The 14,429-nt window shown below is 43.3% G+C and overlaps 1 protein-coding gene across 4 annotated transcripts in view; it reads right to left on the reverse strand.

Moving 5' to 3' along the window:
- Positions 1-14,429, reverse strand: part of LOC129122676 (unconventional myosin-X-like) — a 95,412-nt gene that overhangs the window by 36,698 nt on the left and 44,285 nt on the right. For all 4 annotated transcript variants that reach the window (XM_077181520.1, XM_077181519.1, XM_077181518.1 and 1 more), the window contains 8 exons: positions 12,560-12,626; positions 12,010-12,102; positions 8,307-8,375; positions 7,359-7,441; positions 5,719-5,827; positions 4,948-5,028; positions 3,894-4,018; positions 2,964-3,078 (listed from right to left, as the gene is read on the reverse strand). In XM_077181520.1, coding sequence (XP_077037635.1) covers positions 2,964-3,078; positions 3,894-4,018; positions 4,948-5,028; positions 5,719-5,827; positions 7,359-7,441; positions 8,307-8,375; positions 12,010-12,102; positions 12,560-12,626 — 742 coding nt within the window. The remainder of the gene's footprint in view (positions 1-2,963; positions 3,079-3,893; positions 4,019-4,947; positions 5,029-5,718; positions 5,828-7,358; positions 7,442-8,306; positions 8,376-12,009; positions 12,103-12,559; positions 12,627-14,429) is intronic.

Below are 14,429 nucleotides of genomic sequence, written 5' to 3' on the forward strand. Positions count from 1 at the left end.
ACAGCACGGCAGCTGCTCTATTCTTAATGAAAAACACAAAGATCATCCTGCCCTTCCTCCTCCGTTTCCTTTCCCAAGCTTCACAATCCCCTGCACTAATTCACAGAGTCTTTTCCTTCCTCCTTCAAACAATTGCTAGGGATATAATTATCCTTCCATTCATTTTGCAGGAAGTATTCCCCCTTCTATAAGCCTTGCTCTTCACCCACCCCTTATACTTCTTCCTAGGTTACATCCCCATGGGCTTGTCACACCTTTTTCAGTAGCTACTCCTGACTAAGCCAAGATTACTTCTGGGAATACCAACCTGAGTACCCATATCTGCACCTGTAGCAGCAAAAGTGGCAGAAAGTCCATGCAGGGGACTTCCTTTTCAGGACAATGACCTATGCTCTGTTCCCCCTAGCTGGTAGCTTCACCTTTACCTGAAAGACTCTGGAAAAATAAGGCTCATTTCTCCATCAGTCCAAGTATTCCAGGCCTATGTTACCTAGCACCAGCTGAAACATGAATGCAGACAAAGCAGTCTGTAATCCAAGGCATAGCAGCTGGATGCAGACAGCAGGGAAGGTCCTACCAGGAAGCACCACTGCTCTGCAAGGCCTCACCTCTGCAAGGCAGCTGCTTTCCTAGGGACAGGCTTTCTGGAGGCACTGTGACAAAGCTGAGTTGCAAAGTGGTCTCCAAGAGAGGAAGGAAATGGCTTTGCATGGGAAAGAATGCCAAGCAACTCATCTGAAGAATGTAATGGCAGGGTAATAACACCTTGGAATGACAGCACCTTGAAGCAGCCAGGGGCTGGCCAGCCATTCAGCATGGCAGCAAGTGTGGAACATGCCAGGACAGCCTTGGAATGATCCATTCTTTCAATAAACAGAACTGCTCCCCTCTACCAGGACATCTCTAATACAAACCATGCCCAATAGAAAGTAACATCTACAGCCAAACAAGATGGCTCAGCTGCTTCCCAGCTTCAGGGAATTTTGCTTCTCAGGCATCAGGAATACAAAGACTGCATGTCTTAATCATTTCTTTCTTTCCACAATATCCAGACTCACAGCAGCCAGCGCCCAAGCAGAGATATTGCAGTGTACCAACATGCCACATACAGCTCTTCAGTCAAGTTTTAGTTTACAGGACACAATCATGAAAAAATAAATACATTGGACTATATCCAGAGTTTTGACAAAACACACACATATTTTCTTTGCCACAGTTACCACCCATATTGTCTTTTTCCAAATAACTTGTGCAGGTCAAGGAGTGAGTGAAAACAAGCAGATGGACTCAGTCCTTCATGATGCACAATGGGGACTGAAGAGAAAAGGGACCTAGAGCTTCCAGGGGCTCAAAGCATCCTGGGTTTCCTGCTTGTTGTTAGTCTGCTGTGGGCTTTGGACTTCAGCTGTATAGCTTATAACCTTTTGTACTCTAAAAGGTGAGTTATGTGCATGTGAGTTTGGTCCTCCATCCTGCTGCCCTCACCGTAGTGCAGCAATCTTCCAGCTCTTGTCATGCTAGGAAGAAAGTTCAAACTCTGTGTTTACCAGCTCTAACCACCATTTTCTAAGCTTTCCAGACAGGTCTGCAACACACACACTCTCCTCATAGGCTTTAACACTGAAATGCTGGGAGACTGGCAGTCACCCAAGCAATGTGGATTATCCAAGGACAGGAATCACCAAAATGCTTCCTGGTTTGCAGGCACCAGTGAGGAGACTCCTGATTCCAAAATCAAAGATGGGGAACACTTTAATCACAGACCAGAAATACAGCTAAGTGATAAAATCTTTCTGGAACATCAGTGGAGGCATGGGAAAAAAAAAACAAACAACAAAACAAACCAACCAAACTCCAGATTAATACATGTCCTTCCCACAACAATGGCCAGTGGTTTCCTTGATTGCCACACAGAGCTCATAGCCCAGACTCTTAACTGGACTACCACCAGTCCGCTAGGAAGAGGAGAGAGATTTTGCTTTAATAAATATTATAGTCTATCCAGTTGTTGAGAAATAATTGCTCAAAGCAACAAATGTCATTATCTGATCTCCTGGACAAATTAAATGTTCACTAGAATCACTGAATCACTTCTGGTTTTATTGTGACACTGGAAATATTCTGAAGTACTTTTCTAAAGGCTTAAGGGCAAAAAAAAAAAGCAAGAAATTGCTTTGATCCATCTGCTACCATCTGCTCTAGATATGGACTGCATACCCACTATTCAGAAATGCTGCCTGCATTGGACACCATCCATCTTGGAATATTCTTTGAAGAATTTACTGGAGTATGTGGAAAGTTGTGATAGAGACAGCTTCACACTCCCAGATTTCTACAGCAATATACCTCAAAATGCTCACATCTATTTCTGCATGAAAATCCAGACTATTCCAGGCAAGAGAGGAGTGTTAAACATTCACCAAAGCAAGATCTGAATTACGCAAATGGGCAGAAGCATTTGGATACCTCTTCACAGAAAATGTATGCTAGCATCTGGGCTAGCTGCAAAAGCATCATCTGAGCTTCCCCAACAGAAAGCTGTCATACATCTGGTGATGTAGCTATTCACAGCTTAGATATACACCAAGATTCAGCTCACTACCTCGGGCAAGAATTTCAGTTAGTCAAGCAGAGTGAAATACCTGGCACAAGAGGCAAGAGTTAATGGCACACATCACAATTACATAAAACGAGAGCCATGCTTGTTCCCCTTGAATCTTTAAATTGGATCAGACACAACAAAATCAATCTGGCTTGGTCAATTAGGAGTTTAAATAAAATCAAAAAAACCTGCTATGTCTCTAGGTACATAATATGGGAAATATTTGAGATGCTGCAGGTCAGTGGCACAGGCCAGTGTATTGAAAGGGTCATGACTGCACTGCCTTGCAATCTGACCAGATGCAATCACGTCCCCTTGCAGCTGGAGCAAAGCCATACCCTTCCCCACACTGATGCAGTACCTTGGTTTTACCCAGCTGCCATTCTTTCTTGCTGCTGTCATAGGTCTGAAGAAAACCTGCACATACAGCTTTGCTGTTGTCTGAGAGGCTTGGCCCCTTCACAAGCATCTTGTACCTAAGAACAAGACAGAATCTCATCAGATTACAGATGACAGTAACTGCCCCCTTTCCTCTCTCTTCCCAATCTTTTAACTCTAATTATCCTCCTCTCATTAGTCCTTTTTCCTCTGGGACCCTCCTTCTTCATGTTTGCCTTCCAATTTGGAAATTTCCATCCCCCAACCTTTATCTGTTTCTACCACACTGGCAATTATTGTTGCAATCCCAGTAAAAGAATACAAACTCAACAGAATTTTTCAGTAAAGAACAACTGTCTTTTTGAAACATGTGCTTTCATCAGACACAAGTTATTTTGTTCAGTGTAGGGGTGGCATTTAGTGCTCCAAGAGACAAAGGAAGCAATGTTCAGTGTCCCTTCTAGCCTTAAACTTTAAAAAAATCCTTTTGATGTAGCTCATTAAAAGAAATAATCACTTCTTCCAATATTAATCATCAACTATACTGTCCATTAGAATTTTCTTCAGCTGCCTAAAGGTTTTAAGCATGGTATTTTCCTTTTACATATTATGACCAGCTGGGTTTCACAGCATCACACTAGCAAATCTCTGGCAAAGCTACCAAGAAAAAAAAAAAAAAGACAAAGAAAAGAAGACCAAAGACCATCTGGCTATTTTTCCATTCTGACTTTTAGCCTAAAGGCAAGTCTCCAAAAGGCCTCCCAGATCAGTCGATGATATGAGCATTAAGGCCACAGTTAGAAAAACATCCCACAGATGATCCATACCAGAAGAAGCAGTTAAAGAGGGAACAGTCATGTAGAATTCAATACTTTGGGGCTGTTCCAGCATACAATACAGTGAGAGCAATTACCTGCTGAGGAAGTCCTGGAAAAGGCGCCGTACAGGGAAACCCGCTCTCCGAACCTTCACCGTCTCCAGCATCCCTGAGTAGCGGAGCTGATTCAGCACCACATCTGGATTAAAGAGGTTCGGCGCCTAAACAGGGATCCAGAATCAAAACCAAGTAAGTGAGGCAGTCACAGGCTGTGTATCTGTTCTGGTGTAAAAAGCCAACCCTGCATCTTTGAGCATGCCAGGTAAAAAGGGGAAAGTTTGGGTCAAGGGGAAAGCAACCTCACAGCACTGCATGGTGCAGAATAAGGGACAAAAGGGAATTGGGCTGATTCTGGAAGAAGAAAAACAGTTTGCAGACTGCACTCACAGTCAGACTATGGTAGGAAAGCAAAAATACAATGTCTGAACACATACAGAGTGAAGAACCCTGACTCAGTTCTCTTTGTAGTCTCTCTTTTCAGTTAAACTGGAGACAAACTACAGAATTCTTTTCTGGCATAAATCCCCTAAGCAGTCTGTCTTCTGCCATATCATTCATGGTTTCAAAACATGCAAAGAAAAGGTTCAGTTCAGATCTAGTTAGCAGCATGTCCTCCCTCCACAGCTCACAGTCCAAGCAAGAGCCAGCCTGTCCCTAAGCACTGTGACTTGCTCATGATGCATCCACTTCCACTCTGCAGCCTAGGAGCCAGGGATCTGCAGGAGACAGTGCCTACTGCTCAAGCTCTTCATTCCAGAACAGATTTCTCTACAGCCACTATACACAGGAGTGATTGCTTCTTCTAGCACAACTCTGAATTCTGCACAAGCCTGGTTAATCCTCCAGGCTTCATAAGCACTGAAAGAGGTGGGAATGGCTATATAATCTCATATTCAGAATGCAGTCTTTCCATCTAATTACCAGGACGAGGGTGTGTTTTTTCTCAACTGAAAGATAACTAGAATTAAAAAGGGAAGGTGGGAGGAACTGCTCTTACCCTCAGTTTGAGGCACCTGCTAGGCGTTTGTGCAAGGGCGTGCCCATGCAGGCCTGTGTCACATGCACACACATGGCTGGGGGACACACTTACCTTTTCTGTATTTGGTTTGATGCAGCGGATGAAAAATGGGTTGGAAGTACTGAGCGTGGCCATCAGGGAATGGAGAGAATCCTAAAGATCAGCAAGAGAGACCCAAAGGATCAGTCACTACAGAAGGGAAAGGGGCTACATTTGATGCAATAAGGTCTTCATGCAGCCCTCCCATTCCTAATGTCCTTTGACTCTGCCTACCAAAATTTCATTAACCCATGAGATTCCTTCCTGTCCAAAACATACCCACACAGTCTGCTCTTAAGAGTATGGCCATCCTTGTTCTTGGAGCTTATAGCTTTTGTGAGTTAGTTTTACAAGTCTCTCAAACTTTAAATACAGGAAAACAAAACAGTGAAATGAACAGAAGGTCTGCAGACAATCCAAGTGTGTGAGATTCATACTTGCAAGATCTTCCTAATAAGGTTTTATTGGAATTGTCATTATACCTGTAAAAATGTGGCCTAAAAGGACACATACACTTAGCTGAAACACCCAACCAATATGAAAGATCAAAGAACCTCAAGAACTTCATATACTTAGCAAAGTACTCTTCTCCTCTGCCACTCTGCTCCATCTTATCATCTCACGTTTTACACCAGACAGAAATCCTTGGGGCAGTGGCACTGTCTTTTTTTAGCACTGCAACATTCCTGCACATTTTCAGCGCTGGACACAAAACAAGGATGAATGACTCCTCTTGGCTGCAGGCCTTGCTTTACCCATCTGCTCCTCCCCAGAAGCCTGCTGCTCTCTTGGAAAACACCATACCCTGAACTGGGAACTGACAGTCGGTCTGCGCCTCTGGGTGCCCATCTTCAGTGTCTCTTCACTGCAACGACTGCAGACCCTTTCAAAAAGGTCATAGATGAAGTCCAGCCTAAGGGAGAAGAAAAGAATTAAAGAAGGTGCAAGGCACCTACCACCTGTGAGAAGATGGTTATTATTGTCAGCTACTGCCCTGTCCTATTGTGAAACATCTCATTTTTATACCTGCTGTGCCAGAGGAAGCAGTTCAGCTGGCACTTCAGTGAGGAAATTAATACTTCCCACGTGGCTGCCCAGATCCTGTGGGCTGCCCTGTATGCCACACTCAGCTGCAAAGCCAGAAGTCCCCTCCCACACTTTCAAGTAGGATATTACACAAAGGAAAATCTCCCTTCTGCACTGGCTAGGACAACTCCCTTGAGCAAGGAGGGGATACACAAGGGACACGTCCCTTGAGCAAGCATATGCCCCAGGCAAAACTACCTTGAAGATATGCCAGCTGCACTGGGGTTGTCATGCCTCCCAAATCATGATCAGCCCCCATGACATGATCACAAAATTGGAAGCCCAGCTCTTCTGTGGCCAGAGGAGTTCTAGAGCTGCCTTCCATGTAGCTAGCCCTCCAGTTCTAGGGAATCTTCCACCATTTTGCCACTCCTGAGACATTGGTGCTGGTTCTTACAAAGTTGCACAAAGTTCTTCAGAGCTGCTTGTACCAGTTTATTGTTATGGCTGCTTCTGGCTCAACTTCCCTTCTGGCATGTTGAAAAAGCCTGAGTCCATCTATTATGCTGGACAATAACAACCACAATTCTGGCCTCAAGCCTCATGTAAAATGTTCCCCAGATGCTACTGTCCAAGTAAGACAACTATGAGCAGCTCATAATCTTAGCTCCCTCAGGTTGTTTCAAAGCTTCTCACTGCACACTCTGCAGCAGCTTCAGAGAAGATGCAGTTCTGAAACAGTCTCATCAGGCTGGAGCCCAAAGGCAATGCATGGACTGTGGTAAGAGGCACATGGTAGAGTTGCTGCTCAAAGACTTGTAGAATCCTCTGTAGTATTAAATCCTTCCCTCCTACTAGGCCCTGCTTCTGTTTCCCAGATCTTGCTCAAGATCAAAATTAGCTCATTTCTCTAAGATCATATTGCAGTTCTGGGATATAACATTAGAGTCCATGCCCAGTCCCACAGCAACAGCTCAGTCTGGCTCAGGATAAGGACAGATGATTTCCACTAACAAGCAGGCTGGAAAACAAGCAGCATCTGTACAAAAGCTGGCAACTGACAGCATGGCAAAGAGCATTGACTCATTCAGGGGAAGCTTTGCCATTGTAGGTATAGGGAGATAAGAGGAAGAAAGAAAAGGGAAGGGGAAAGGGAAAAAACCAAATTGCCTGGAGGGATGCCTGTCATGCTGTTAAAGCTCTTTTTAAAACTGGGACAACATGAGTCCTGATTAAATCTGTGCCTCATCTGACTTCTCCAGCTCTCCTTTCTTCTATCAGGACATTTCAGCACAAAGAGAAGAATAATTAAGAATTATGCCTGATGCTCTGGCAAAAGCAACTGCTTTCCTTGGTCTGGTTTATTACATGAATGCAATTGGTTCTGCCCAACAGATGTGGCCTCCTGACAAGCATACCTGCTGTCTTTCAACATGTTTAAAATGTCATCACGAAAGGTGTCTCTGTTCTTCTCCAGAAAGCCTCTCACATCATACAGCACCTGCAACACAGACACAGCCACTAGAGCAGCACCATACAGATCATGAATCCTTCCACATTTACATGCCAATGTACAAGGCCTCCAGCAGAGCTACACAGGAACACTGCAGGTATGTGCCAAGATCTGGATTTCTGGGGTCAAAGAGCTACAGAGTTCTGCAGTTACTGGCAAGACAGTGGCTTTTAGCCATCAATTAAAAAAAACAAACACAAAAAAACCCCTCAAAAACAAGAGCCAAGTGAAACAGCTGCAAAGATTTGCCTGGCAGGAAAAGGTCTGTGGGGAAATCCTCTGCAAGGTGTGAGGAACTCTATTCACTTCAGGAGAGTGAAGAGAACGGCCACCCAGTGCCCCAACTTCCCAACCACAAGTGCTCAGCAGATTATTCTGGGAGGAGGTTAGCCCTTCTTTAATGTGCAGGTGTCCTCCCTTGACACACCTTCATCTGCTTCATATCTCTTCACAATAAAGAGCAACATTTAACCTTGAAGGGTCAGGAACCTTTTTCTTTCTGCAATAGGTATTCAGTCTTTCCTCCTCTTGAAAAGTCAAATTTTCCTTGTGACTTTTCCTTTAAGTTTTGTTTGTTTGTGAATGTCCAAGAAAAGGTAACATGAATAACAAAAGTAAGGAGTTTATCCCCCAAACAAAAAGTTACCTGAGAAGCTCAAAAATCCAAGTTGGAGAATATAGTACTGCAGAGTGTCATGCTATTTTAAGGCCATCACACTCGTTGTGCTCTGGTATGGGACATCAAATGTGTGGAAACAGAGCTCAGAGATGTTCTTGGTTTTTGGAATCTAGAATTGAGGACCTCAAGTCCAGAATATACCAAGCATCTCACAAACACATCATGAACACCTACCTCCCCTGCGTAATGTCTTATGCCAAACTGATGGTCTGTCACCCGAGGCTTCACATAGTAGGGGTTGCTCTGAAATGAAAGAAAAAGAAGTTGTCTTATAATGCTGGTATAAGAATAAAAAGTCAGTCAGGAACTCTGCCATGACTATGACAAGGCTGGGATGGGCAAGGACCTTTGCTCTTGCAGAGCCCGACCACATCTGCTGCAGCTGTCTGCAGCTACATTGCAAATATATTACTCAAATTTAAGATGGAAATATCCAGCCCTTCAAGGCATTTCTCATGTGAGCAAGGGCTTGCAGAATCAAGGCTGCAGAGGCATGCCATGGATGAAATGTTAATTCTTGTGTGTCTGACACCTGAGGAGACTGAGCTCCACACAAACCATGTGGTGCAGGACACAGGATCAGGATGCAGGGAAGATGGCAGCTTTGCATAACACCTCAACACCTTTTCTTCATCAAAAGAAATAACATACCAATTTCCTGTCTTCCTCTATATTTTATCTTTCCTTGCACCTCTCTTCCCCTACATTCACTATTCAGTTTTCCTTTCTCTTTTTCCTCTCTCATTTTCCCCTTCCTTTCTCTGTTCTGTGAAAACCATTTTAACTGATTAAGAGCAGCCATGCTGCTCTAGACCAACAGTCTATCCAGCAGTATTCTGCCTCTAGCACTGGCTATGTAGGATAGAGTACAAAGAAAGGAAAGTAAATCATACTTTCATCCTAATATTCCCTCAAACTCTAATTCTTTCTATGAGGCCTGCCTAACTAGTAACCCCAAAGGGATTTCTCTTTGAAATACTTGCTCATTCCACAAGTGAACCCATGCAGACTTCTTGCATCTGGAGTGTCCTTTCACAGGGAGCTCTCAAACAACTACATGTGTGGAACTAGAGCTGTTTGGATTTAAGCCTGGCTTCCATTAGTGCCATTAATCTTCTATAGGCCATGTGTGACTTTTACACCCATCACACCCACCCAAGATGTCTTGTCTCCACACTGCAGGTCCCTTCAATGCAGTTTTCTGCAGCACTGAAGCTGTCCCAGACCTGCTGTTTACCAGGTCTGACAGAAGCTCTCCACGAGTGGAGGGGCCCCATGGTGTATGTGGTTCAAAGTGAAGGTGATCTACAGACTATACAGTTCCATAGCAATGCTTCTACTTTTACTGTTGGTTTCCTGGGAGCTTTTACTACTTCTTTTGGGGATTTTTATTACTGCTGAGCCCCTTGCTGGTATTTCCATGGAACTCCATCACAGCCTCTGTCTGGGTGTCACTCCCGAAGAGCAACAGTCAGTTCAGAGACCATCATTTCAAAGGTGAAATCAGGACTCTTTTCCAAGAGAAATTTATCTATTCTGCTTTTCATTTTCATTTTCACTTTACAACACAATCAGTCTCATGAGGCCCCTCTCAGACCAGCCTTCCCTGTGAGTCAGCAGAAATCCTCAGTGCTTGTAGGAGACTGTCTCACTTGTAGGCCCTCCTGTCATTAAGGTAATTGACCTTTTACATTCTGTGAATTTACCCAACTGTGAAATCAGAACTATAGGCCTATAGTTTCCTACAACACTTTCTAAAAATTAATATAATCCCCCACCTCCTCAGACAAAAGTACTAAAAAAATTTTAAGTTACATGTTGCATGATGCTGTTTGTAATTCAGCTCTTTCATCTTCAAGATCTTTTAGCAGTATTTAGCAGGTGGACAGCTTCTGATGCTGATAATTTGTTAGTGCTACTGAAATTTTTTTCATGTGTTTTTCTTTTCACACTGATCCCATTTCATTGCTCTACCCTTCCCCCATACAGTCATCTTTTTCCAACCACAAACTTCCCTGCCTTCCACTCCAAAAATGACTGCTACTGGATCTCTCATGTGGATTGGCATCCTGTTCTCCTCTCCACCAAGCCCTTATATTTCACCCATGCTCACAACACTTTTGGTTCCTTCTGCTATCTTCCCTATTGCTCCTCTCTCCAGTTGTTTCAGAGGTCATATTCTCTTAAATCCCAGCTTTAGGCTTTTCCTCCTTAAGACTACAGCATTCCACAGAAAATAACAGAGAAGAGGGCTTGTTCTCCTCAGGCTTCCCAACAATGCTGGCTGGATGTCTTCCAATTCTCTTCCAGCCAGCACTAGAGACTTTAACTGGTATAAAAAATGCTTTTGCCTTCAGCAAATGCAAGTCCTAGAGCACTCTCCACTGTTCCTCCCTGCACTTATAACTCAGCCTCTTCCATCTCCTGCAAGCTTCCTAGGGTTCCACATTAACTGCTATTGCCTCAAAGCAGACAGAGGTGACACTATGGACAGCTTAATGAAAAGGCTACTCAATGCACAGAAATCACCAAAAATAGCAGCCAAAATGTAGTGGGGCATAAAGGAATGCAAAATAATACTGGCAGTCTCATGCTGCTTTACAATAAACCACAGGTACCTTCTTACCAAGGGAACTGCATTCTGGTCTGATTATTTATCTCAGAAAAGAATAGAGAAAAAAATATGTAGACAAATTCAGAAATGAGCAGCAGAAAGAAAGAGGAGCTTTGAAACTTCTCCATTCGGATACAAACTAAAGAGTTTGGGAAAGTTGAGAAAGAAAATTCATAACAAGTGATACATTAAAAATATTCATTAGTTCCATATTAAGAAATACCAACAACAGTTTTTAAAAAATAAGGTAAAACACATTCTCACATTTCTTGACCTGCAAGACAAGGCAAAGCCACAGTGGACTAAATTGAAGGTCTTGATTTAAGCCCAAGGAAAGTATATACTTCCTCAGAGCTGTATGTAGCCAACCAAAAGTCATTGTTATTTCTTCTAACTAAGTAATGAGAATTACTAGCAGAGTTACAATGCATATATGAAAAATGAGAATATCTGCATCTATGCCAATTTTTAAAATTCAGATAAAGGATACAGATTTGTATCTTTTCGAGCTTGGATGAAGCCTGAATTAGATGACTAGAAAACTTATTTGCTGACAATGCTCTTACTGAAGTAGTTAATTATTCCATAAGTCCATGCTACAGGCTTTAATTTGCTTTGTTTTCAGTCTATTTGCTATTTAGAACAAAGTGTTGGCTGTACCAGAGACAACAAGGGATTACTACAGTGATCTCAGTGGGGTTTCTGTGTCCCCAGGATAGCTTTCTGACCTGCATGAAAAAGTTCCACTACTGTGTCCAGAACACAAGACAGAGGATGAAAGAATTTAATTAATTAGGAACAATAAGAGAGCTTTCATTAAAAGTCATGAGGCAAAAGCCGTCCCCAGCCCCAGGAGACAGATTTGACATGCTTTGGAGCAGACTGCTGTGAGTCAGCTGGCAGGAGAAACCCACACACACTGTGCAACCACATCCTGTGCCTGGGGTGCTGCCTCGTGTCCCGGCGCAGAGCAGCAGAACCTGACCCCATCCCATGCTGCAGAGTCAAACCTCCTGTGCCTGCAGCCTGTGGAATGCACACTCCCTCTTCCCTGTGTGCACAGGAGCCCAAGCTCAGGTTGCTTTCCGTATTACTGGTGTTCAGTGCAGCCTTATTAAACACTTGCAGGTTCGGGCCTAAGGCGTTTTAAATTTACTGCACAAAGCACATATTTTACATCAACAAAACCTTCACTTTAGGTTTTGAAATGCTGATGGGGCTAACATACTGATCATTTGCCTGCCAGGTTATTTTCTTACTTACCATATGCTGGCTGTGAAGTTTTTCCAGAAGGGTGTTGTCTGTGCCTTTGGGGAATCGACTCTCTTCATTCACCAAAGCCAGTAGACCTAGTTTCTACAGCCAAACAAGAAACAAGCTTTTACAGTCAGCAAAAGCTTTCACTACACAGCACCAAGCCAAGAACTGGAGATCTGAACAGACCATTGAGCAATAACCCTTGAGTTATACCCAGCAAAACTCAAACTGAAAGCAGAATTCTGGACAGTTAATGCATTCAGCAAGCACATCATAAGTGGAGATTGTTTATAAAAAATTCACATTAAGGTTTTACTTGAATGCTAATCCCTGTCTAAAACTATGACACCCTTCCTAAGCTTACTCTCAACAATAAGCAGAGATCTGCTTTCTTGAGACAGATCCATGGGTAGGACAGCTCATACTTTTGCCAGGTCACTATGGGAAGAGGATCTAAGCAACTATCTGCTTTTAAAACTAGGAAATGTCAGGGAAGATCTCAAGACACTCAGGAGTCCCCACTGATCCCTAGAAAGTGTCACAGGTAACTGCTTACCTTCTCAATAAGGTCCAGGCACTCTGCATTATCCATCCAGTCAATGGCTTCCCAGCTTATCCCTTCCCTGACAGACAAGAACAAACAGAACAAAGTTGTGAAATGCAAGATCCAATGTCCCGGGGTGTAGGAGAGCAGAAGTAACTGAGCCTGGCAGCTGTCCCAGGACTCAAGGTGATTTGCAGGAATTAGGCTTTGCTACGGCTTATGGCTGAGGAAGAAGAATAAGGGAAACAATGCACTGCTAACACAAGGAGATGGAAATAAGAGGCAGCCTTTCTTATCCACACCAGTGACATAGACTGATGCTTTTCTTATAGTCATTGAGCAAATTTCACGTGAATTTTAAGACTGTGCCCTTTCTGGAGTGACAAGCAGCAGCCCACACAGCGGTGATGATGGACAGTTTGCTACACAGCATCAAGAGTCAGCTGCTGACCCACCAATCTGGAAAGCAGGCCTGAAGCACATCTGGCAGAAGACTGAACCACAGCTCACAGGTCCACCAGGAGAAGAGACTGAAGAGAGTTTCTAGGGAGAGTTTTGAAGAGGATGACACAGACAAGCTTTAGCCTGTCATGCAGGGAGCCTAGAGGGTGGCCCTGCATCTTTCAGAGTAGGAGCTGATGTAGGTACAGTAGTGCATTAATGTGCTTTGAAAATCACCAATGACATCCTGTAAATGCTGAATGTGTTCTTCCCCTTACCATCTTCTTATACTCCCATAGTACAGGATTATGTCTGTTTTCAGAATTCAGAGAAGCCTAGAATAAATCTTAAGAATACAAGGAAGCCTAGAGGCTATGTGTGAAGCTACTTACTGACATTCTGATAACTCCTCCTTTCAGGTGGAGATTAACATTTTGAAGATAGTGGAACTGTTGCCTTCAAATGCTTCAGCCCAGGCTTCATACTTTAATGTTCAAAGCATCAAGATGAGATACATGAACCAACTTACTAAGCCTGAGGGAGCAGAGCTTATGTGGTGAAAGATGAGCTTTAAGTATATTGCCTTAGAATTATTTGACATGTAGTCATTCCTTCCAAAGTTCAGCCACAGAACTTAAATATCTATGCAACCATCAGGAAAAAATCATTTGTCATGATGGCACCATTTTTAATACAAGATTCCTGCAATGGTGGAACTGGCCTGAGAAGTGAGCACATAAATAGCCTTGCAATTTTGTAATCTTTAGAATTTAATGAATTGCCTATTCAACCGTCTCCCTTTACAAGGCTGCTCTCATTTGCCCTCACTGACCCTATTCAATTCCTTCATTCACAAACATAAAGGCTTCTGTTTCAGAGGAACAACTGAAGTATTTGACTAGCAGCCTTCTCTAGAAGCAGAAATACTCTAGAACATCACAGGTACTTCACAAAATACAATCCAATATGAAGCCCACAGAAGAGGAAAAAGCTCTGCAGAAGGTCCCAAGCTCAGCCTGATGTAAATCTTGCTAAGGAAAAGAGTTCTTTTCACAGTATAGGAATCTCTAGGACAGAAAGAGCCGTCAGGTATCTCTATCTTTAGGGAATTTCCTTTTTGCACACCAGGATTCCATCTGCATTGCACCACCACTGCCATAGATAAATTATTACCAAAGTCAGTAACACACCCAGTGACCATACAGTCTAATGGGTTAAAGCCCAGGAACTTTCCATTCAGCTGAGAGACAGAAGGAAATCTGGAGTTTCTGCACACTACAATGGAGAACGCTTTTTCCTGAAAACAAGTGACTTATTCTGGCAAAGCACATGGACAATGCTTAACAACACACATCCACAGCCAGGGTTGTACTAAGGCCCAGCTGTCTCTCCTGCTTCAGTGGTAGGGACTGAGCAGCACAGAAGGAATGATGTCCTCCCT

Source organism: Agelaius phoeniceus, chromosome 7, assembly GCF_051311805.1.
Source record: "Agelaius phoeniceus isolate bAgePho1 chromosome 7, bAgePho1.hap1, whole genome shotgun sequence".
Classification (NCBI taxonomy): Eukaryota; Metazoa; Chordata; class Aves; order Passeriformes; family Icteridae; genus Agelaius; species Agelaius phoeniceus.